Source organism: Scardinius erythrophthalmus, assembly GCF_964197995.2.
Source record: "Scardinius erythrophthalmus genome assembly, chromosome: 12".
In the NCBI taxonomy this organism is placed as follows: Eukaryota; Metazoa; Chordata; class Actinopteri; order Cypriniformes; family Leuciscidae; genus Scardinius; species Scardinius erythrophthalmus.
Genome location: NC_138232.1, coordinates 21,729,458 through 21,755,910, shown reverse-complemented (window position 1 = coordinate 21,755,910; position 26,453 = coordinate 21,729,458). Strand labels below are relative to the sequence as shown.

At 37.0% G+C, this 26,453-nt stretch overlaps 1 protein-coding gene across 6 annotated transcripts; it reads left to right on the top strand.

The window, feature by feature from the left end:
* The first annotated feature begins 866 nt into the window (after positions 1–866).
* pik3r6 (phosphoinositide-3-kinase regulatory subunit 6) lies at positions 867–26,307 on the top strand. Of its 6 annotated transcripts, XM_081381804.1 has the most exons (22): positions 867–990; positions 6,579–6,668; positions 6,758–6,886; positions 10,595–10,699; positions 11,232–11,321; positions 12,724–12,815; positions 13,217–13,285; positions 13,896–14,028; positions 14,227–14,293; positions 15,324–15,507; positions 15,951–16,095; positions 16,358–16,444; positions 17,561–18,020; positions 19,823–19,922; positions 20,079–20,201; positions 21,101–21,208; positions 21,487–21,589; positions 21,713–21,780; positions 21,993–22,083; positions 22,188–22,240; positions 24,417–24,523; positions 25,002–26,291. In XM_081381804.1, exons 4-22 carry the CDS (start codon positions 10,651–10,653, stop codon positions 25,156–25,158), a joined length of 2,286 nt encoding a protein of 761 aa, XP_081237930.1. In that variant the 5' UTR covers positions 867–990; positions 6,579–6,668; positions 6,758–6,886; positions 10,595–10,650; the 3' UTR covers positions 25,159–26,291. The 6 variants fall into 6 exon arrangements, with proteins under 6 accessions (XP_081237930.1, XP_081237931.1, XP_081237932.1 ...); XM_081381805.1 differs by lacking the exons at positions 867–990; positions 6,579–6,668 and adding an exon at positions 1,547–1,742; XM_081381806.1 differs by lacking the exons at positions 867–990; positions 6,579–6,668; positions 6,758–6,886 and adding an exon at positions 7,767–8,033.
* The last annotated feature ends 146 nt before the right edge of the window (positions 26,308–26,453 follow it).

Here is a 26,453-nt window from a genome sequence, read left to right as displayed (position 1 = left end):
CTCGAGAACCGTAGCATATGCCTGTGTGTGAGCTGAAAACTACTGAAACCTTACTAGGCTAATTCAGTCGACAAAACTAAAAACTCGATGCATGTCTGACTCCAGTAGGCTATGTTTAATACGTTATGTTTTGATTAACACATTATAAACATTTAATTTGCACCCTTTAAAACCTTGGAAAGAGTTTACGTCAAAAATGTATATCAACTTACTTAGAAATTAAATGATCTGTTCCTGAAAATAATGTTTTAGTATAATAATAAATGTTTAGTTTTATAATCCATTCATTGTTTCCAATCTTTAAAATAATACAGTGAAAAGGTAGTAGCCTATGTGATAAACATGTTTCTAACATGTTTTATTTTGTTACACTTATTGATGTTCAATAAAATACTTAAGAAACATGCACTTCGTCCCTCTGAAAAAATTGCACGCATGCTCAGCTCATCAGCTCATCGGTTCTCCGTATCGAACGTGTCCGAAAGAAACAGTTCTCAGTTCTGTACTGGTGATCCGAGAACCGCTGTATACCTGTACGTTCGGTAGTGCGCGCATGCTCAGTATCAACTGCTCGTGCTCATCACTTCTCTCAGCACAACATGTCTCAGTTCAGTGAACTGTTGGATTTACTAGAGTAACATATATGCCTATTTCGGGATATTGGTTTATTTTGAGTCGAAGGGACTGTCAGGACTCAGGCATGTCCGAAAGTGAGTAACTTAACTTGTGGATCAGCGCTGACGCAAGACGCGAACTGTTTCGAACGATTCAGTCCGATTTAGTGTACTGGTTCGACCAGTTCACTAAAAAGAACCGGTTCAAAAGAACGATTCGTTCACGAACCGGCCATCACTAATTATAACGGCGGATTTGTCATGCGCACGCGAGGAGCGGTTCACAGCCGAGGAGACCGACGTTCTCGTCAGGGACGTTGGGGATGGAGAAACCCACCCAAATTAACTTCGGTTAAAAAGGCGTATGATAATTTGGGTAAATGATAATTGTATGATAATTGTATGATAGTATGATAATTTTATGATAATTTGGGTAAAAATAATGCACACCGAGGTGTAACGGCCACTCCGCTTCGCGTGACCGCATTACCACCTCGGGTGTGCATTATTTTTCTAATAATTCAACGGCCTGTCGTCAATTATTCCTTACATACGCATGTGCATGATGTCATCGTTTTCACATGATTCGCGTTTTGGTTCTTTACACGGATATCGTTTTTTACAAGTTTGCGTTTTCAGGCACCCAAAATGCCATTGTCGTGTAAATTAACCACCAAAAAGTCTTCCGTTTTTAATTGAAAACGCAAACTTTTGAAAACAGGTTTAAAAGGAAACACTTCTCCGTTTTAAGCATATCGTTGTCGTGCAAACATACCCTTAAGCCCTATTCGCTTAAGGCTTAAGGACCTCGTGTGATTTAGAAATTAATCATTTGATATGTTCTGTTTGGTTGATTGTGTTCATTGCTTTCAGGTTTGTCTTGTTTAGTCATTTTTCTTGGTGTATATAAGCCTCATGTTCCCATATCTGTTGTCTAGCTTTGTTCGTGTAGCTTCTGTTGGTGTGCTTGTTTTATGCTCAAGCCATGGCTTTGTTTATTTTGTGTTTGTTCATGTTTTGTGTAAATAATCTGCACATGGGTTCAGGTCAACTTGCCTTCAGTGGAGTCTCATTACAGAAAGCTTCCGAATATGAACCCAGCAGTTTGTCTGCTTCGCCTTCTTCAAGGTGAGGACTGTTGACGAGAGGCTGTTCTCGGATTGTTTATGTCACGGCCAGGAAGACTTCCCAGGCCTTTGTTCCATCGTGGAATTATTTTTATGTCAATTAAACACATTGGCTGCATCCGAAATCACATAGCCTACTTCCCTATACTACACATAGGTGAAAAAGAGTAAGCCTATGTGATAAAAGGAGTATGTCCGTACTCGTAAAAGAGTAGGCAAGAAGTACCTGGATGACCAACTTCCGGCAAAGTTCTGAAGTGTGTATACGATGGACACTTTACTATCCCATGAGGCAATGGGAGGGAATTTATAAATGGCAGTGAAGCTACGCAACTGACGTTGGAAGGTCACATGATAATAGCGAATGTAGTATGTCCAAGCTCCTGTTTATGAAGACCCTTAATCTGATAAGTGCTCTTGTCAAATGTCACGCCTCTTAACTGTGTTAGATTCAGGGTGGAAAAAACAACGGGCCTGTCCCAGTACCCACATTTGTGGTCTTTGCACTCGACCGCTTGTCTACTTGCATGACGTATTGCCTGTATTTGGCCCAAGTGTTAAAGTGAGTGCAAAGACCACAAGTCTGCATATAACTTGATTACGTGATGGGAGACAGTTACACCATTTTTCTGTTCAGTCCCTTTCTTACAATGGTGCTTCTAATTAAGCAGTAAAAAGCAGTTGCACCATTTTAGAAAATACACACATATCTGCATCAATAAAATTTCACCTTTTTCATTTATTTGTATAGTGCTTTTCACTACACGTATCGTTTTAAAGCAGCATTTCAGAAAAGGCAGAAAAAATGCTGAGATGTTTCAATCCATGTTTGGGTCAAATGAAATGACATTTTTTAAATGAAATATTAAACCCAACGGTTGGGTTTGTCCATATTTGACCCAAACATGGGTTGAAATAACTCAGCTTTTTTATAGAGTATGAGAAGTTTGTTATCAGAGAGGTGACTGTGCATGTCCATATGTCAGAAAAGTACAGTTCTAAGATGTTCTTTGCTAACATCATGTATTAATTTAGGCAGAAACAATGATCTGATTAAAGCAGTTATTACAAGTTGATCATAATGATCACAGTATTAAGAAATTTTGGCAGTGGATTGGTTAAATACACAGGTCATAATCCATTTAGTGCCTTAGGTCAGTATAATACTTTGTAATTGATACGGAACTAGGTAACCATTGTAGAGATTATAAAAATGGTGTTATATGATCATAAGATGCAAATTGTATTCTAAGAGGTTTTTGGTCCATTAAGTAATACCCCAGTCTTGTACGATTTTAGTAGAAGAAAATTACTGGTCATCCAACATTTTATATCTTTAACACACTCTGTCAACTTGGATAATTTAGAGATTTCATCTGGTCATGATGAAATACATTACTGAGTATCATTGTCTAATAACAATTAAGGCCCGTTCACACCAAGGACGATAACTATAAAGATAACGATAAAGATATAATTCTAAAAATCGTTCTCCATATTAAAGAATAACAGAGTTCACACCACAACTATAAAGATAAGGATATGAGGAACGATATCGTTGGGATCACTTTCAGAACGATTTTTTTCCAGCTGTCGAACGATAAAACACTGACAGCCAATCAGAATCCATTCTAATTTAAAGGTCTTGCGCATTTAAAATGGATCTGGATCATCCGGGCGCGCGCGTGCTTAGAATAAAAAGACCGTTATCGGTCGTTGGTGTGGACGCATATATAGTTATCTTTATCGTTATCTTTATAGTTATCGTGCTTGGTGTGAACGGGCCTTTAGGCAGCATACTGAAAATAGCAGAGGGCCTAACACAGACCCTTGCGGCACTTTATAATTTACTGACGTTCATTTGGATAATTCCCTGTTTAAATAAACAAAATGGTAAAGTTAAATGCCATTTCTAATTAATTTAACATTTTCCTAGACATGTCGCAAATTTGGGGGCGTGTAAGTTTCTGAATGTGAAGAATGACGACGCTTTGCCTCCAATACCACTCCGAAGCGGTAGTAGAAATAGTGTGGATTTAGTGTGCTTTAAGTGTACTGGGCTTTGCCATTTTTTAGACCTGGGACTATATCGAGCACTTAATTCCTGTCGTGTGAATGTGCTCTCAAGTGGCCAAGACCACAAGTGTGGGAAATGGTACAGGCCCTGAGTCTCATGGTGACAGTACACTAACAACACAACCAGGACTCGCCCCCTTTATTTTGTGTATGCATTGGGAATATTGTGACGTGTACGTTTCTGGAAGAAAACTTAAGACTATACAATTAAGGCATTTCAGTGAGTTCAAAACAGTGCACTGCTTACTGATAACACCCTTTAGAGTGGACTTTGTGCTTTGCAACTTTGTAGACCTTTTTCACGCTCAAACAACAACATACATAATAAAAGAAAGTTGAAAATGTAAAAAAGCATAACAGGTCCTCTTTAAAATGTACAAACTTGAGTCTTTGAATTCATACATTTTAGTCTGTTAATGCATTTGACTGGAATGGGGAACCTAGACTAATTTACTTGCAGGATGTTACACAGTAGTCTCATTCCTGCACATGCAACACACACACCCCTCTTCAGGAAGAAACAATATTTACATGCAGTTTTTTTTCTCTCTGTGTGGTCAAATAATAGCAATAACATTGATGCTAGAAATAGATCCAATAGTCTCCTCCCATGTTTTCAGCCAGCGTTTCCACGCCTGTATTACTGATGCGGAAGGTGGTAGTAAATTATTTAAAAAGCAGGATATTAGAGAGGATACAATACTGTATATAGGCCTTTACAATGTTCCATAACATAAAAAAAACCCTGGGTAATTTGGGTGTGAAGTTATGATGATAAACGTATGGTATCAGATAAAATCAAATGCTATTTTTTATGCTTCTAATCACAGCTTAAGATTCTGGTAGAAGATAATTAGTGGCGAAAGACTGAAAGTGAAGCCAGCAGTGTTGGTTTTGTGATTTATTGACCTACTTCATTCCAGCTGCCTGTGGTTATTCACTGTTCAGTTCAGGTATGTCAGTGCCAAAGTTTCAGTCTGCCCAAAGGCGTCTTTTTGCTAGAAGAAACCAACTTCTCTTTGATCATGTTTACTATATATAAAAATAGATTTTGATACGTCACAGAGTCCTCGTTAAACCTGATACATCATGGAATATCTCAGTATAGCCGAGTATTTTTAGTGCTTAATTATTTGTCGAAATGCAGATTATTGTGCGAACCCTGTATGCTTAACTGCATAATACTGATATTGTAATTGTCAGGCAACTGTGATTCATGTATCCTTTCTGATACAAGCTGCTATTCATCCACAGTGAGTTTTCAATGTTGCTTCTGTTATTTGATCTCTACCAAAATTAGCTTAAAGGCAAGCTGAATGGATGCATTTTATGCAGATATTTTGAGAAATGTCACAGTGTTTTTTTTCTCCAGGCTTTTATTTATTCATATGAACAATGAACAATGCATAGAGCACATAAAATATGGTAAAGGGAAGGCAATCAAGTATTTCACAAGTTTACATACATCAGAGTAAAAGAAGTATGAGTGTTTGGTGTGCTGTCCGAGGGGAGGGCTCAGAGCACGGAATTTGGCCCGGACCCAGAACACTCCCGCCGTATTCCTGGCTGGGATTAGGAACCAGACAATAGTTAGGAGTATGGGTGGTGGAGTGATGCAGAAAACTGTTATGGAACATAGGCGAGTTGGCTATGTATATATAGTCCTTCTCTCATACTGATTGGATAGATCATTTGAACGTGTTCCTCCTGAACTTTGTTAATAAAACAACATGTTGGGCCATTTTTATAATGTCTTTTTGTACTTATTGATGTGGGAAGGTTTTGGTTGCGTGGACTTTGTATTCCGAAGATCAACGAAAGTCTTATAATTTTGGAATAAAATGAAGGTGAACCATGGGGGTAAACTATCTAAGCATGCAGAAGTATTAGTCTAAACTATGGACATGATGATAAACATTCTTACCAAACAAGAATAAAAAAATGTATAAGGTCATTTTGTAACAGCAACTTCCATGTCACTGTGTCCTCTACTCTATGATCTCAGACAATAGGTGATTTTAATATTGGGCGACTGACCCACTTCACACTTCCCTCGGCAGACTCGCCAAGTCTTTTGGCAGGTTTGCTAAATGTTCATGTCAGTGTATCTGCCTTTGGCTCCATTGCATTTGGCCAGTATCATTTTAGGTAGCCCTCCCTTCCCCTACACAAACTCATTTCTAAGCCCAGAGAAGTAGGCCGCTGATGTTGGCGGTAGGCTCTGATCACTGTACACTGCTTCCTTATATTGTCTAGCAGTGAATACAGGATATCTGAGTAATTAATACTCCATAACTGTAAAACGGCTTTGTAAGAACCTGTTCATTTTAATATAATATATGGCTTTGTTTGACATTCGATACTAATAATATGTTGACTAAAGTATATATCAATTCACCCCTCATGTCATTCCAAACCTATACACATAACAATAATAGTTATCTACATTAGGTAACATGAACTAACAATGAAAATATTTTTAATAAATACTATAGCATTTATTATTCTTAGTTAGTGTGAATCTCAACATTTACTATTACATTATTCAAATTAATAAATGTGGATAGGAGCAGGCTTCACTCAATGTGTACACTTGTCAATTTTAAGAGTGCTGGCCTAGATAATTGCAATGCAAATAAAAATAAAAACATAGTGCGGCCTCTCTCCCACTTTATGTATTATTCAAATTAACTAATGGTAACTAATGGGATCTTGTTGTAAAGTGTCACCCCCTTTAATTATTAATTATTTTTCCATATAGAGAACAACAGCACAGAGACATTGTTCAAGATATATTATTTTGTGTTGCACAGAATAAGTAGAGTCATACAAGTTTGGAAAAACAAAAGGGGTGAGTAAATGATGACGAATATTAATTTTTGTGTGAACTTTCCTGCTAGCTTTGGTAATTGGTTCAGTCAATTCTTATTGTTTTGATAGGAAGATCATTGTCCACTGAGGCGCATGCAGACTGGAAGGGGTCTTCCTCTCTGTGAACGTGAAGTGTGTGCTGCCACTGTCCTAGTGTGGGGATTTCCACAGCTCTGCAGGCTGTCTTCCCATCTGAAGGTGTGTTTCAGAGAGATATCCTGTTTTGGGAGACGTTTGTAGTGGAGACACAAAAACGGAACAGGAGTCCCTGTTTTCTTTCCTACTGTTTTTTTATATATATACATCAGGCCTTAACTTTAGATAGTAAAATGTTTTACATTTCTGTTTGCTTTCTAGACTTTATTTTTACTTTACTGTAAAATGTGATATTATGCCTTTTTATATTATATAGGCTACACTTTTACATGGTCTTACAGGCATTGATATTCTGGGTTAAATCCTGAAAGCTTTAGTATTTTAAAAGATATCGCACTGTTTCTATAGGTATCCAATAAAATAAACAAATTTGTCACGATGACCATGTAAATTCCACAGGCACATCGAATTTCCTTGTTTTCATTGAAACGTGCAAGTCTTTGGAACATTGTCAAATCATGATGGATAACACGATCATCAGGTTTTACACAAATGGTGTTGTCAGTTCATGCTGCTGCGTAAAGAGGAAATCATTCTGATATTCATTTTGATCCTTCAGTTCAACATTTCAGTCATGTTATTTTGCTGGCAATAGAAAACAATTATATTAAATGAGAAAAATGCAAAAATCAAAGCATTTCAAGTCCATCAGTTATCTGAGGTGTAGTGAAGTTCTCAGAGGTGCAAAGTGCAAACTCAAGTTCATCTGGTGGAAGTTCATCCCAAGTTTGAGCTTTTTTACCTGCCACTGACTGAATAATTTGATTATTTGGGCAAAATCTTTAAGCATGCCACAAGCATTTTTCTTTAAAATAATAGACACTACTTAAAAATGTAATGAAATGAAATGTAAACTATATTTTTTACTTTGCTTAACATTACACTGCGTAGTCTCTAGGACTACACAGCTGGGCACATCAGCAGATAAAAATAGCATGCAGAGGAAGTGGTTGTTGTTCCTGTAACAGAACTTAGAACTCCAGTGTCTAGCCCAGATGAACCCACTCTTTGAACAGGACTGTCTGCATTTCTCAGCTTCAAAATGAAAACACTATAGACACTTGCTAAAAAAAAAAAAAAAAGAAGATGCTATTCAGATGCAGGGCTGTGAGTTCCGTCAGATTTCATCTCCTGAGACACTGGAAAGTCTGCAGCACCGAAGCTTGAATGAGTGGGCAGTGATATACAGGTACTGCACACACAACATGCACCCGAACAGTCTTGCATAAACCTGTTATCCATTCTTTCTCCATCTCACTTACACAGCATACACGGCACGCACACAAATTAAGCCACTGTTTCCTCCCACATTTTTCGTTTATCTTCATTTTTGTCTTGTAGCAGTCAATCGTCATCTTGTGTGTTAGTTACACAGGGTTGTTTTTTCAAATGTTTTTGCATGCTGTTTATTAGGCCTACTGTTTGCACATATTTGTATACCTTTTATTTGCTGTATTTGAATCATTTTGAATCGTTTTTTTTTTGTCTATGAAAAATGTGGGCCATTGTCGTGACACTCATTTTTGGGTAACACTTTACAATAAGGTTCATTGGTTAATATTAGTTAATGTATTAACTAGCATGAACTAACAACGAGCAATACATTTGTTACAGTAGCTATTTATTAATCTTTGTTAATGTTAGTTAATAAAAATACAGCTGTTCGTTGTTTGTTCATGTTAGTTCACAGTGCATTAACTAATGTTAACAAATACAACCTTTGATTTTAATAACGTATTAGTAATGTTGAAATTAATATGAACTAATATTAATAAATGCTGAATTTATGCTGAGTTAATTAATGACTAACTAACGAACCTTATTGTAAATGCTACCCATTGTTGTCAGTGATTTAGCCACACATGCATTAAAATTAAATTAAATTCATGTATACAATGACTTAAACAGCTTTTAAGTAGCCTATAGGCTATGTTTTTGTAACAGGCCTTATTATAGGTCAGTATTTGCTACTGGGCTTTTATTTGTCATAGACCCTCATCTCCACACCTTAAGGTTATTATATGTTTAAAGAGAGTTCTTATCTTAAGTAAGACTGAACCTAAAGCGAAAAAGCACAAGTAAAAGTGTAACTTTTTTTCCCTACTGGCTGGTACTAAAAATATCTCAGCCGTGTGAGTCGTCCGCCCCCACATTTATGGGGGCAGGATGTGTGTCAGGTCCTGTCATCTGTCTCTCTGAGAGTGAGGGCCAAGTGAGCGACAGGAAGCCTGTGGTTCAGCGAGCTGCTTTCTGTGCTGATACAGCGCTCTTGACCCTGTTTCTCTTCACTTGTTCAATGCCTTTATGTGCAGGATCAGGGGCTTAATCTTTGCACGCTAGTTTTGCCGTTCTGCAGCACTAGGCTTATGCAGACCGCACATGCATATGCATCACGTTGCTTGGCTGGATATGAGAAAGTTCCGCCTGAACTTGTCCAAAATTAGGTTCAAGGTGTTATGTGAGTATATTTGCTTAATTTATCATTCATATTACAGAGGACTTTCCCTTAAGTTCGTCCACACCCCCACTCTGCACGCTTCTTTCACACATTTCTCCCCCTAATCTTCCCTCTAAACTTTCCTCTGCCTTGCCTCTGTCAAACTCTCTCTCTTGCTCTCTCTTTCTTGTCCCTCCCTCGCGTTCACTCAGCTTTGAGTCAGAGTTGCATTTGTCCTCAGTATCAGCCGCAGCAGTTAGAGGAAGTGTTACATAGAGTGCAGCTCTCACTCTGACTGTCTGGCCAGAACAAGTGTTTTTTATAGACATGCCATACGATGTAGTCCATTAATATACTCACAAGGACGAAAGGTAAGTCAGTAAACTTTTTTTTCTCTTGAACTTATTTCCCTGACAGACAGTTGCAGCTTACTGGAGGTAGCCTGTGAAATGTGACTTTGAGTTCAGCAAGTGAGAAACCAAGCTATCGGAAAGTTGCATAATTACGTGCTGTGTCGGTCACTGAAAAAGGCCCCTTTGTTTAGTTCCAGTTATTTATTTTTCGAAGTACCACCGTTGAGGGGGGTTTTTCACTGCTTTTTCATTTCCTCACTCTTTTTCTTGGAAGTACACTTAAAAGTGTCTCAGAAGTGGAGCAGTTAGTTGCATTCCGTTGCTGGTCAGTTTTAAACCGTATCTGAGAGGGTGAAATGAAGAGGAAGTTTTCTTGTGTACACAGTAGTGGGTAAAAGTGCACCTGAGTCTGTTAAGGCATGGTTGTGTCTTGTGTGTGAGTGTATGTGTGTGTGTTTGCTTTTTGGTAAACAGCTAGTAAAGAGTTCACTGTTAACACAGAGTGCAAATTATCATGCTCAAAATAACTTGTTGTTACCTACTGTGTTTATAAGCTGAGAAATATGTTGAAAACTCTCAGCATCATGAAGTGGAAAATAGAAGAGTGAGTCACATTGATATGACCAGCACGTTAAAGGGTTATTTCAGGAAACCATTTATTCATGCTCATGTCATTCCAAACCAGTATACATTTCTTTTGCCTGTGGAACACACACACACACACACACACACACACACACAAAAATAATAATTTGTTGGAAAATGTGACACAATGAAAGTTTGGACCCTAGCGTTATTCAAAATATGTTCAAAATAGAAATAGAACAGCATGAGAGTGAGTAAATGATGATTTTTGAATGCTTGAATGCTCTTTAGTAAATTTTCAATGTATAGTGTTCTTATTTTCTCTTGATTTTATGCAATAACGTTCTGTATAATTTGTGCTTGTCTTTGTGTCAGCAGTCACAGTGGTGATTATTTCCTTTTACCTCATTATGTAAGGACCAAGCTACATTATGGCATCTTGGAGGAATTCTAGCAGTATTAATATTATGGACTCGGCAGGTGAGACTTGCGCCTTTTGGAGAAACTCATAGTCTATTATAAATAAGAATGGGTACTTTGTGAAAAATTTCTATGTTAATATTTGATTTTCCATTCGTATCAGTTTTAAATGGATATACTGTTCAAAAGTTTGGGTTTTGTAAGATTTAAAATTTTTTTTTTTAAAGAAGTCTCTCACGCTGATCAAGGCTGCATTTCTTTGTTAAAAAAATACAGTAAAACCAAGTCATATTGTGATATTATTACAGTTTAATGACTGCTTTAATATTTTGAAATGTAATTTATTCCTGTGATGGTAAAGCTGAATTTTCACCAGCCATTTCTCCATTCTTCAGTGTCACATGATCCTTCAGAAGTCTATAATGTTCATTTGATGCTCAATTAACATTTCTTATTGTTATTATCACAGTTAAAAACAGTTTGATCAATTTAATGCATCCTTGCTGAATAAAAACAGTAGTGAATCTCACACACGTGATTAGATAAACATATCAGCATTCAAATGTTATGTTGTTGGCTTCTCTTTAAAAAGCTGAATATGCTGCAATCGAATCCGAAGTCTACCGTAGCCTGCTAACCATTATGAGAGAAATGGACACTGAGCAACCAGTTGTCAACAAAGGTAGGATTTAACAGATCACACTGACTAAAAGAACACACATATACCTAAAGGCTAAACCCTGACCCAGTTAGATGGCCAGTAGCTTCAGTGAAAAAAAAAGATAACCGCCATGGCCAATGTGTTTGTTCAGTAGGCCTATTTGTGTTTCTAAACCACTGCTTCTGTCTGTAATTACTCACCCTCATGTTGTTCCAACCCCGTAAGACTTTCGTTCATCTTCGGAACACAAATTAAGATATTTTTGATTAAATCTGAGAGCTGGATCACTCCTCCATAGGCTTCTCTTTAATTTAAAGTTAGTAAAGACAAATGTTTAAAATAGTCCAAGTGTTTATCAAGCAACGAGAATACTTTTTGTGCGCACAAACAAACAAAAATAACAACTTTATACAGCTATTAATTTTCTTCTGTGTGGGCCTCGTAGTGCAGCGCTTCTGGGTTGTATGTCAGAACGTAGGCTCACTATTGGCCGACGCTGGTCATGTGTGTGATGCTGGCCAATAGTGAGCCTATGTTCTGACGTACAACCCAGAAGCGCTGTGCTGTTACACTGTGTGAACTTACTCAGAGGCCCACACAGAAGAAAATGAATAGTTGAATAAAGTCGTTTTTTTGTTTGTTTTTTTGCGCACAAAAAGTATTCACGTCACATGATAAACTGAAAGTTGAGCCACTGTAATTACTTGGACTATTTTAACAATGTCTTTACTAACTTTCTGGACCGGCGAGTTTCATTTACAGAGAAGTGAGACAGCTCTCAGATTTAATCAAAAATATCTCAATTTGTGTTCCGAAGATGAACGAAAGTCTTACGGGGTTGGAACAACATGAGGGTGAGTAATTACTGACAGATTTAAAAAAATAATAATTTTAGGTGAACTAACCCTTTAACACACACATTATCTTCAGACAATCAAAGTCTGTCAAGGTTATAGCCCTCTCAGCAATATTTTTGCAATATTTTTGTTGGTTTGTTTGTTTGTTTGTTTTTATCTATGCATCCTGCATTAAAGCTGAATGCTTTTTTATAGTCATTTTTTGGTGGGCTGTAAATAATGGCACAAATACCAGTAAACTGACGAGCGCAAACCTTAGTAAATCTTGTTGCATGATTCATTTACTCTCCTCCCAATGCTCCCATAAATGTTTAATCTAAAAGGGAAACTCCTACAAATACATATGCAATAAGGTCAGCAATAAATGGATCTACAGTCTAATCAGTAGTGTCATATGTTTATGTTAGCCTATATATAAATTCCATGTCACAAGTCGTACTACTTTTTAAACATCGATATCATGAAACAACTCGTGTGCCAGTTTTGAGTGACAATATTAATACACAAAATCTGACAAATACATATTCTAGCTTGGTCTGAATTGTTCATGTTTGTTCATTCTTTAGGAATGCTGAGATGGACATTACACAAGAAAGTGCAAGCCAGTTCTGTCAGGAGTCTGGCTCTGGTGAGGGTGACCATCAAGGAACTAGAAAGAGTGAGTCACCAGTTTCTATGGCATAATGCTTGTTAGTATGCTGCAGTGTAATTCCCATTTTAGTGATTGACACAACAGTAATCATGTTTAATGAGTATAACATAAATGCTATACTGACCATATAGTGTTTATTATGAGAACATTGGTTACTTGAAAATACCTGCCTAAAACACCTGATTATCTGTTGCTGCTGGAATAAAAAAAAAAGAAGAAGAAATTTGATTCATTATAATAACAGTTAACTATTATTAGTTAGTTATCTCATAATTAATAATGATTAACATCATTTAAACCCACAAAAGACAGCTGTAGGCTGTGAGGATTTACAGAGTTTTGTGAATGACCAGATGAATAGATGGTAAACATGATTTTCTGTGTTTTTCGAACCTTTTTGTACGTAGGCTGAAAGAATTGACTGCAAGAAACATCTCATTCCTCTGCTTAATACACTCATCTATGCTGTGATGCAGGTAAGAAAAATTGGCTATACTTTTATACCTTTTACGTTCCTTTATTTTTCTTTTAAACAAGTGATTCTCAACTGGATTTGCTCCATATGATCCAGATTTTACATCAAGTGGTGATCCAACACAGTCAAATTGTTTATCGCACAAAAAAAATTTGATATAAATAAAATTAAATATGGAAATGTGTTGTTATTACCATAAACTCAATCTAAACTGAAGAAAAAACTTTACTTGACGCACAATGAATAGGACATTTTAATCGTATTGGTGCTTACCATATTATAGCACTAAAAGAGTTTCATTGGAGACAGTTTTTGACGTCTACAACAATATATATAATTATGTGTTATTTATAAAATGCAAGCCATCGTAAACTGTGGATGATTATATGGTTGATTACATTTTATATTTGCATTTAGCAAACATCAGAACAGACTAACCAGTTAAGAAGCACTGTTATAGACATTGGCACACATGATTGTTCAGATGTGATTTTTGTATATAAGTCTCAAACTGTGTACCAAAAATCATACATTCTCATTTCTAAATTTGGTCAGTTCAACGAAACTGCTTAACTAACACCCTGCATGAACACCCATGTGTTTCTTTGCAGACAGTATACATTCCTGATGACCTCTATAAAAGAGTTTATGACTTCTGCAAGAGGTTGTTGACTCTGCCTCAGCCGTACTGTACTGTGGGCTTCAGTTATGCTGGGCAAATGAAAGCAGAACGATTAGCTCCAGGTTAGTCACCTTTTTAAATCTTCAGACAAAGTATGACAAACATTCTCATCTCTCTTGATTTTAGTGTTGATTTTGGCTTGTTTTTTTTGCAGCCAAAAAACCAAACTTATCAGTCAATCAAGTTGTAAACGAAAAAGATGATCCCTACGAGTCTGAAGTACATTCTTGCTTGAGTTTGTCTTGTTTCTTTTCTCATAGGCCTTTTGTATCAGAAAAGGATACTTGCAGAACAAAATCTAAAAAATGAACACTATCCCCAGGAGAGGTGAGTCCCTTTCATACCTTAGCAAAACTTCAAACATAACAGTTGTTATGTGTATTCAATGCCTTTCCTTATTTGCAACCTTTTGCATGAGGGCTATATCATCATTATCACACAACTGCTGATATATTTCATTGACCTATCGTGACCCTAAAAACTATTAAACACCTATTTAAACCTTATTTTAAAAAGAGTGTGTTTTATCTTGAAATAAGATTGCACAAACATCGTTTAACAAAAAGAAGTTTCTACAATGAGAAAAAAATGTAGGGCGTGACTTGTTTTTGTCCATCGGAGCTGGTTGAATCATTGTCGGGTAGTTGCTGCAAACGTTTCATGTTAGTGTCACATTTCTGGAGCGTTTTTCTTTCTTATCTTTTTACAGCAACATTCTATAAACAAATACAAACTGTTCATTTCGATTTCATGTTTTCTTTAACATTAAGGTAGCAAGAGCAATAGTACAAACGAATATGAAATAATAATATAGCATTTGTTAATATTGGGTAATGTTCATTTCTATATACTAATACATTTCAAGTTAACAGTGGAGTTTCTGTGCTTACTAATTGTTGAAAGTAGTACTACCAGATTTTTCAGTTTTTTGGAAGGCTATCTAAATGTGTAAATATAGAAAGTAATAAGGAAACAACTGTTGTCACGGCTGTTTATTAAAAAGATAATACTAATTGAATTGGTTAGATTAAAACAAAGGTGTGCCCTTTTCTAAAGAACCCCACATAACATAGGAATAGAAGGTGAAAACTAAGATGAATTATTTGTAAAGTCAGCCATTTTTAATATGTTGTGCATCCGGATATTTCAAAGCCTGTTAACCCAGTTGCTGATTGTTTTGCAGTGGTAATAAATTGCTTCCATTCTACAGGGTTGATGTGGCTGCTGAAGTCAGCAGGAAGCTTTATCAAATAAACCTTACGTCAGCCCAGGCAGAAGTGAATCAGAATGTTTCGTTTTTTTTCACTGTGTAACTAATTGTGTCCGTGAGGTTTGATTGGCTATATTCTGTGTTCAGGGTGTTTGTGTTTGCGGATCCTGCGGTGTTTTCCGAGTCTCTCAGCACTGTCCTGAAGGCTGACATTGAGGCTCAAGGAATGGTCCGGACCCCGTTGAGCATGATGCGCTGTGTGGTGCAGCACAGTATTCAGGCGATACTGGGAGAGGATTGTCACGGACCCTCTCTCAATGATGCACTGCAGGTTGGTCATTTTATTTAGAAAAGCTGAAGTTTTGGACTAGCAGCATAGTCAAGTTTTTGTGAACCACAACAACTGACCCTTTACTGAAAAGTTTCTTTGAAGAGAAAGCATGAATTATTTCTAAATGAAGGGGAAATTGCCTGTACCTACATTTAACTTCTGTATAACAGTCGAAAAACTCTATAATTTTAGTTAGACTACACAATGATGGAGACAAAGGGCGAGCATTTATTGCAGGTCACCATCTCTGTCTCTGTCCACATGCCATCTGTCTGCAGTTTGTTTTCAGAAAACTCAAAGCAACAGGACAGGACATCCACAGGACATCCCATATGTGTCTGTCTGAATTATGGCTATATGTTGTGTGTGCATCTGCACGTGTGATTTCATGCTTTTTCATGTGTTTGTGTGTCTGATTATCTATGTGTCTGCGCTCATGACAGGACTTGGACCAGGACGTGGAGTCATACTTCAATGAAGTGCTTGCAACAGTAGAACAGAGCACAGATGTGAACAGAGGTGGACAGGGTCAGATCAGACAGAAACTACAAGAGTTATACTCACAGATCCTCTGTGACACCAACAAAGGTGCACTACACCTACTTGTATTCTATTCTATTCTATTCTATTATACACTATTTCTATATTCTTATCTATACTCTCTCACAAACACAAATAAACACTCTTGACAGACTCCATCTGTACCAAAATAGCTTTTCCTAAAATATCTTCTCTAAAAAAAGATCTAGAACTAGATATTTTGTTATTTTCCCTTTTGATATCAGATGTGTTTGCCGGATCAGGAAGCAGGATTTGTTTGTGGTGTCATTATGACTGTTTTGGGTTTCAGGTCTATTGTCCCATGGCTCCTTGTGCGATGTTCCACTTCCCAATCCGGAGATTAGTTTCCATCTGTGGTGGGAGGAGGAGGAGCTCTGTGAGTGGGATTCATTTACTAAAATATTTTGGAAGTGGCTATTTGCACTATTACTGTTACAAGACAATATTGCAAGTGTAATGTGTACACTTTTCTTTACGCTAAATATTTGTCTCCATTTGCACAGTGTATAAAATAGTATCTAATAACAACATATTCAGTGCATATTTATCAAAAGCATAAATTAATGCTGCCTTATCTGGACTTTACTTGCCCTATCTCTAAAGCCCACCCCTATACCTACCCCTAACTATATTGAACCTGCTGATCAGTAGAGGTGTCTCAAAAGTCCATGAAGGGAGTCACGTTTTTGAGCATTGTAACAAAGTGAGCTGCACACATTGCAGTCGATGTGCCGGCCTGTCCGATCGATGCGAGGATATCACATCCAGTTTCAATTATAGGCCTATTAAATGCCCATTAAACACTTTATTCCTTCTATTAAATACCCGTTATTGCTTTATTTACACTTGTATTTAAAACGAACACATTTCCGAGCTGGTATGCAATGGGAAAAGAGATAAAAATGGGATCAGAAACGGAAAGATTCAAACTTGGATGAGTCATGTAAAATCGAAATTGAGTGTCCATCACTGACCCTGCTACTGATTTGGTTTCTTTTGTTAATGTAAATGTAAGTTAGTGTAAATTGTCTTTGCCAGACAAGATGGGCACTTAGTGTAAATAAATACTCTAAAATAATATTTTCTCCATTAATACAATAATGCTGTGTTGTGTTGTGTTGTAATGTGTTATGATCATTTTTAACAGAAGATACAACTTGAATTTCTTAGAATCTAAGAAACTTGAATTCCTTAGATTGCAGATTTTAGTATCTTGGCGAATCTAAGCATAGTTTATGACATTGTTGATATCTCTTATTATAATCTAGAAGGATATATTTGAATTATTACACAGTAGTTTGATTTTTTTTTTTAGGAAGCCTAAAAAGAATAAAACAGTCTGCATTAGATTACAGCAACAAACACAATTTTTCAGGGTTAGGTCACATAAAAATAGATCCTAGCACACATGAACTCATCCAAACCCACGAGAGTTACTGAGATGAGGCTGTTCACTAAAATACAACATATCCTTTCATCGTGTCTGTCACAGGGAGAGAACTGGCCAAATTCATCCGTTCCGGATCCTACGGTGAAAACCTCTCTCTCAACCCAGATGAGTTCTACATGTCGGACCTCCACACAGAGCTCAACTCAGAGATGCCACGGCACTCTGTCATGTCGACGGACAGCGGTATAGAGCGTGACATGCAAGGACCCGAGGCTTCTGACATGGAATTTACTGGAGGAAGCTCAAAGTCTGAAAACACCAGTGGGCGGCTCTCACGGCGTGGAGGAATCAAGGTGAAGCCGTCGGTCACTGACAGCATGGCCCTGATGCAGGACGCACTGGAGGAGACGGGCACAGCTGGCAGCAGTGGCACACTGCAGAGGAGAGCAGGAAACAGTGGGACCACCTTGCCCAAAGAAGAACGGGACTACATTGCTAAAATAGTGGTGATGGGAGATGACCGGGCAGTGGGAAGGCTAGCCAGGGCGTACTACTGGTTTAGGTAAGAGACGATATGCCATCTGTGATATTTGTTATTATTTGGGTCAAAGACATACGAGAGTCTCTATGATAAAGAAAGGAAAAATCGGTAACACTTTAGAATAATGTTCAGTCATTAACGAATAGCTACACAGGAGCAAATGAGTAGCACAATATTAACACTCTAGTATTTACTATTGACTAGCAAGAAACTCTGATTAACCAATTAGTAAGTAATAGTGCTTTGTCGAATGTGGTAATTCACTATTAGCTAACCAATAGCTACTATTTTTTCATACCTCCATGTCTAGAACTATTATATACAGGTTCATAATTAACATGAATAATGCATAATTTATAATTCATTCTAAAGTAAAGATCATGGTAACCTTCTGAAGGAATTACTAATTATTTGAATTGTAAGGTTTTGGACAGTAATTCCTTCTGATGTATTAAGTAACACTTTAGTTAATTAACACTTACCATGATCTTCAGTTTAGAATACTGATCCAAATAATTAGTAGTTCCTTTAGAAGGATTTGGTAATACTTGAGTCATTACTATCCAAAAACCTCAAAAGCTTACAATGACTACAGTCAATTTTTGGAAGTTGTCATGTTTTTCACTTTAGAATACTGATCCAAATCATTAGTAATTCCTTCTGAAGGATTTGGTAATACTTGTGTCATTATAGTGGGTTACCATGATCTTCACGTTGGAATTAATTATACATTATGCACATTTACTATGAACCTGTATATAGTAATTAGTCCTCTGAGAGGTATGAAAAAAAGTTTTTTTTTATTTTTATTATTGTTTTGTTATGGTTTTATTATTACACAGACAGTTAAAAAAAACAGAGCAATACAGTCAAGGGAACATTATCTGGACTATTTCAAATCCCGACATTTAACTCTGAATGATAGACAAAACAGTAGGAAGAAAAACAAGAAGAAAAAAAGAAAAGAAAAAACGGGTGAATTCAGACCAGAACTAGACAAACCTCCCCACCCCACACACACTGCAATATCTATAATAATAATAACAATAATAAAGTAGTAGTTTTTGATTAGCTAATAGTGTATAACTAGCACTGATACTTACTAATTCATTAATCAGAGTTTCTTGTTAGTTAATAATAGTTACTAGAATGTTAATGGTGCATTAATCATTTGTTCCTGTGTAGTAGTTCATTAATGCAAAAACAGTATTCTAAAGTGTTACCGAAATATCTAGTTGAAAAAAATCAACAACAAAAAAAGAAAAAGTCAGCCACACCACTTGTCTCTGATTTTTTAAAATATTAATAAGCTATGTGGTCCTACCTATAATATAATTTCCTGAATGATATTTTTCCGCATGTTTCTGAAAGTTGTTTGCACCACACGATTTTGTTGGTTGCACCACATTTTTTCAAATATTCAAATATGTTTTTCTCCTAAGAAATTATAATAAAAGATTTTGCCAAAATACTTATTAAGGTTTTCTCTTCAGTAATTGTATTCTTTTAATGAGGCTCTTTGACCATAATGATATCAGGACAGTTCTCCCTGATATTTCTGACACAATTTGAAGGGGACAAGCTAATAGTCCTAAAAATGGCTTGAAACAGTAACAACATTCATATATACTGCAGATTAAAGTTGACTTGATTTCTATGGTTGTTATAGAGTAAACATAGAGTAAAGACCCTATAAACAGATCACTTCAGTTATTGTTACTGTTTATTGAAGAAGCCTCTTAATTATCTGTAATGAGGAAGTTATCAGTAAGTTTCCTTTTTTAAAACACTGTCTATGGCAATTGTTTGACTTTGCTTCACAGGAAACGGGAAGCCAGGAGACGGTTTCTGACTGCGAAAGTCAACCTACAGATGTACTACATCCCTGTTGCTCGGCAGTCGTCAGCAACCTCCCCTGTAAAGGTACAAAGAATTATACACTTTTTCTCTTTAGGTTCACATGTGGCAAGTGTATGGTGATGGATACCTGTGATTAGTTTACTAGTGTAGGAAAAAAAGTTTTAAAAATACCTTCCATTTTAGCAGAACTAGCATCATCTTATATAACTTTTCTTTTAGGAGACCGTGCCCTCTGCAAGCAGTAACTTCTGTGCTCTGGGCTCTTATCTTGGAATGGTGGATCCGTGGTATGACTGCAATGTCTGTAGTCTTGGACAGATGATTCCTGATCTTGCGAGAACGGTATGTGAAAAGATAGGCAGATATTTAGCATATTAGCCATTCTTGGGTACAAATATATGGTCATGTATTTTTAGAAAGTGATGCCAGTCAGAATGGAATGAGGAAGTTTGAAAGTTTCTCTTTCAGGCATTTTTCTTTTCAGTCATTTCCTTGTATAAATGCAAAGCCAGCAACTGTTCATTGTGAAGAACACTTAATTGGCATTTTAGCTTAAACGTTTGTTTTAATTTGTTAGGTTGTTTATTGCTTTGTATGTAAAGAAATTTGTGAACAACTGACATCATTTAATCCCAAAAATATTTATGTCACAGTACTCATGACACATATTTAAACATCCCCTTACTTCTAAAAAAAACCCCTACTCATTATGAAAATAATATACTTTACATTCAGTCTGCACTTTCAAATATTCTTTAATGTTTCCGGGTTCTTAATTGCATCTTAAATGAAATTAAATGAAATATATTATAGTTTAAATGTATGTTAAATACATCAACTTTTTTAGACATTGAAGTAGAATGTCTAAAGTGGACCTTCAAAACAATGTGTAACCTACTTTTATAGTCTTGGAAATATGGCTAAAGTGCACCTTTTAAAAGTTTACTAAAGTGTGTAAATAAACTTTGTCATGGAAGTGGCTTTTCATTTCATTAATATGTATTATCTGCAAGTACAGTTTTTAAAGTATATTAAGTATATTAATATACTTAATAAAGTATATTAAGTATATTACAAGTGCACATTCCATACAATTTACCGCACTTCTTTTTCACAAGAGTCAATAACATCACTCCCAGTAAATGTTGTCAGTGGTCAATTTTGTCAATTTTTCTGGTCTTTAAATTATAAATAACTTTACATGCAAATGGTTCTGCCATGTTTTATTTTTACTTTTCCAGGCCAACAGTGGCAAACCACACGAATCTGACCTTTTCTTAGCTGACATCATCTCGTACTACGTCCGAATGGGACAGCAGCCAGTGTACTTCAACATTTACCACATCAAGGTGAGAATGAATGACTTTTAGTAATGTTTTATGTAGTCAGTTTTTTAGCTATGATGCAATGAGAATAAGGTGTAATTTAGTAGTTCGCAGTAAATACACAATACAAAATAAGCATAAAGGATGTGAAAGCAGTTTGAGAGAAGAGAAGCATAAAGAGTTATCGATGTTGTTTCATAATGAGCCACAAGTTTGCCCAGAATGCCAAGCTGTTGAATATAGAACACTTTCTGAACTATAACATAACAGTATTGTTTTTATTTTCCGTTCTACTTGTGCAGATTCACTTTTCCAACAAGTCCAAAGAAGCTTTGGAAGAAGTTTTTGTCACAGACCTGGAAGTGGATTTCCCAGACTTCAAAATGGCCCAAGTAGCACAAAAAGGTGTGTGAGAGACTTGTATTTTTAACGTTTTAACTATATTCAGCAACAAAAGTCAGGATAAGTATAGTCAAAAAAGCCAGTGGTTTATTCGTCCAATATTTAGAGCCCACATTCTTCCCTCAGACACTGCCAAACAGAAGAAGATGCCTGCTGAGCTCTGTGGGGCTCTGATCTCCTTTAGCTACTTAAAAGTGAGTGTGACTTATGCTGTCTATGCTTATATGATTATCGAAGTAGTATTTTCATGTAGTCACACACAATGTGACTGTCCTGAATTGTCGGTTTTCCAGTGAGTCACATTTTAATAGTTTCAAAGAGGCATTCTAGATTTTTTTCTAGAGTTAAAAAGTAAATGACCAGCAAATGTTAGTTTACCTCATATGACCCTTCACATTCCTTTTAGGTGTCTCTAAGCAACAGGGAGGTTGAAAAAGGGTTCTCTCTCAGAACCACTGGCGCCCAGATTTCAGCAATACCAGAAAACAAAACTGAAGGTAAAGTGAAATCATTTTAATGAAAGGTATTCTTTTTTTGTTAATCAGTTTAGATCAACTCATTAATTTAAATCAATGACTATTTTTTTTCTTTCCATTTGTAGATCTCAACTGTCTCACAGTTACTTTCAATGACACAAAACCAAAGAGTAACGCGGTAAGTCTGGCTAAACCTTAGAAACTGTACAAACTGAGAAAACTGTGTATTTTAAAACATTTTTGAGATAATAGAATGGAAAATATTGTGCTGGCTGTCAGCTTGGGATACTGATATGCTGATGCTCTGCTTGGCTATGCTGGTTAGACGAGTATAAATCAGTCTAGCCCGCTCAGCTGCTTCTTCTGCGGTGAACGAGGACTCATTGCTCGCCTCTGATTCTGACAAAATAGATGTGTTGTCTGTTGAGATGGATATATCTAAAAGATCTGTTTCCTGCTTCACGCAGCAAAGCAATAAATACGAAGAGCTATTGGAGTTTATGACTCATGCCACAGCCTGGCTAAGACCGGACTGGTCCGGCTCGAAACACGAGACTGCAGATGGTTGCTTAGATTAACCATAATCTCCCAGACCTGCACACTGAGGTGTCAGATTCGTGGGGACATCCATACTCTGCTCGCGTAGTTAGTTATTTGAATGTGGAGGGGCTGTGTGAGCAGGGTTATAGGAGAATGCATCCGGGGACATCCTCAAAATGCTGAAGGCTCCTGTTTTGCCCTCTAAGCCATGTCAGGCAACATTGAGGCTGGTGGGCATAGTGTATGCAGTGGCTGGTCAAACTGGTGGAGCTTTGCACACTATGGCAGTACTGCAAGCCTACCAGGCAGATCTGCTGATACAGTCTCTGAACCGTGTATAGCCACAGATCTAGCTCTTCGTACCACCAAGCATGTGGCCCGCTTCATTGGCTGGTCTATGATGGCTATGGTAGTGACGGAGAGGCATCTATGACTTAATTTGTCAGGCATCAGGGAGTGTGATTAAACGGTCCTCCTTGATGCCCCTGTATCGTCCTCTGGACTTTTTGGCACTGCAGTTGAGATGGTGGTGGACAGGTTTAGAGAGGCGAGAACACAGTCCGGCCGCCTTTGGGAAGTATATCCCTCGCCGGGTCATGTCTCCTCTTAAATCATCTGGTTCCTCACCAGGAAGAAGTTCCTGGAGAAAGGAGCAGAAGGCGAGTGTGGCTGCCCGAGACTCCCCTCCCAGGATGGAGAGCAGAGGTGCTGTAATAGCTCTCACCGCATTTTGTACCTTTTCTTGTTTTTCTTCCCTTTCTTCCAGTCTCCACATCCATCACCCCAAACCCCATCAGCCCTACTTGGGTTGCAGGAGGTTGCTTTCAAACTAAAACTTAAAAAGGGAATGGCATCAGGTTGAACCTGCCACTTGTGGCCCCTCAATTATGTTAGTATTGGGGTGACCTAAACTAAGTTTGGGCCCATTCCTTACCTTGAAGGAAAGTAAGCTACTATAAGCTTGGTTTAGTATTCATGAGTACAGAATGGGTTAGTCGCTCTCCTTGTTGGGTCAGTTTATGTAGGTACTCACTTTCAGAAGTAGAACTGGATAGATAATTGAGATGGCTGAATAACAGTTGTTATACTCTCTTGTCTGTCACCTTCTCCAGGACGGGATATTAATCAAGGTTATGCTCCTTCTCATTGCCCCAGCCTATTGGTTATGGCTAGCCTATCTAGATGTGGGTCATGGACTTAGGCCAAGATTTACTGGTAGCTCTGCTCTAAGGGATCTAGACTCTCCTGGAGCCTGGCTCGGGCTAGTTTGAGAACCTCATTATATATGGTCATAGAAACTTCAGGGCTTCTCCTTACATTGCTATACTAGTTACTGTTAGCCATCAAGGTGTGTAACACTCGCCCTCTGACACATTATTGGCTCAGGGCTAAGGCCTTCGAGTTAGTGCCTAGACCAGGTTGGTTCTAACTACTAGAGGGTTCCCTGAGAAGGGAACGAGACACTGAATCAGATTCTGAAGCTATGGGGACGTCAATACCAACTATGTTTCCATGCTTTGGGCATGCCTGTGTGTCTTTTTTCAGAAAATAAAAATCTGATGTGTTGTCAGGAGCCCTTCTTATACTTTAAGGTGCACCTTGTGACGCCATCACACTGCGTCGGCCAATGATTGGCTTGATGTTACATGTGCCTCAGACACCAGGTTCCGCGAGGACGCGTAATACATACGTACATACGTAACGCTAAGATGTTTTACATTGTTGGACTGCAATTGTGAAGTGTTTTTTAGAGTAGGAAATGCAAATTATACCTGATTAAGTTTGGACATTTATGCTGTTATTTTTGTTATAAGGAGACAAAGATCAGAACATGCAATTTTAAATTGAAGACGCCAGACAAATCAACTTTCACAGTGCGTTTGGACAAAGACTTTCGAAGGAAATTTATGAACGTTGAGAGGTGAGAAATTCTGCTCAAATTATCAAAATTTTTATCCAATCACCTACACTGTTGTTTAAAGTTTTGGGGTCAGTAAGTTTTTTTTAAAATATTTTTGAAAGAAGCCTCTTACGCAACAAGGCTGCATTTATTTGATTGAAAATACAGTAAAACAAGTCATATTATGAAGTTTTATTACAATTTCCTGTGATGGCAAATCTGAATCTTCAGTGCCACATGATAATTCAGAAATCATTTAAATATGCTGATTTGGTGCTCAAGAAACATCAAACACCAAAGTTGAAACGGTTCAAACTAAAGTTTAAAGGAACAACATTTATTTGAAATAGATATTTGTGTGACAAAGTGCCTTTTTTACTGTCACCTTTGGTCAATTTATTGCATCCTTGCTGAATAAAAGTATATAAAAAAATCTTACTGACTGGCCTTTTTCTGGTGATATTGATTTGTTTGTATTTCATTATATTTTCTAACACAGCATTGAGGTCTCTCCATGTCGAGACCCTGGATATTATATTCAAAAATCCTTAAAGTCAAAGTTCATGACAGAGGACGACATCGATGCTGGACTGAGCAAATACATGAGCAAAGGATTGCCTTTGCCCATTCACACGTTTGCGGGAATAATCGACTAAATGATCAAAGATCAGGATAGAGAGGTTGCTGCAAACATAAAGGCCAGTTCTGGACTCTTGCAATATGTGTATTGTGTTTTAAACAACGCACTATTCAGTAGTGTCTGTATGTGATCAAATGATCAGCTAAGACACTTCACCAAGCAGGTTTTACTGCATTATGTACTTTCATTTGTGAATCACAAGTTGATCAATCCAGGAAGTATTTTAATCTGCAACTCGGCTAACTTACTAACACTAAATGTAGTCATGGTATTGAGTTTCTCAAAGACTTAAGAGTTACTTGAACTTGTTTGACCTTGTTCTCTGCATTAACAATGAACCTGTTCCTTAATGTGTAAAAAGTGAAAGAGAGAATTCTCCATGCCAAGTTTTGCCAAGTCTTTTATTAGAATTTTCCACCAGAAAAAATATGTTTTATTACAATATAATGCAGAAATAATGTGCAGTAGTTAGTCTGCACACCGAATGCCATTTGACCAAGTGTTTCAGAGAAACTGACTTTACCTTAATCGACCCCCCATGATTTGCACTTCTTTGATACATGTTTGATGACATTTGGTGATGATATTTGTTTACATTTGGAGTTTCGTGAGAATGACATGTTTTTCAGCGTCAACAACATTATGTTTAAAATGATAAAGTATAGTGGATATAAATGTTTCTTACTGTCTATGTGACTGATGTGTAGAACAGCACTATTGTTACACAAATGGTTCAATCTTTGAAAGGTTGTGTTGTGCATTAAGCTGGTCATGAGTGAAAATCTTTCTTTCAACAATTATTGGTGCAAATATTTTGATCTGACTTCCTCACATGATTGTCTGTACAGTATTTTGTTTTTGTCTTCCCAGTCTTCCAGTTTCCATATCTTCTGAAGAACAAATATAATCTCAATAATATAATTAGCCAAACTAATTGAGCTCTATATCTTTTATTTTTATGAAATTCATTCATGCCAACATTTTGCACAGTTGTTGATTTGACCTCTGGTTTTGTAAATATTGTAATTTGAATTTGCAAATGCATATGTTAAAAATAAATGTTGCATTTTCAAATGACTGGAAAACCCCTGCAATAAGCTTGGATCCAGATTTATTCACACAGTTACGACAATACTAAACTTTTACCACAAATAAAATAGAAACAAACGTATATTTTTAAGAAGAAGAAGCGTTATTATGATACTGCACAAAACTTGAAGGAACCCTGTCTTGAATTTTGTTATTGCTGTTGTTGTTGTTGTTGTTCTTGTTGTTGACCACACGATGTCGCCAACGAGTCAGGAACAGCAG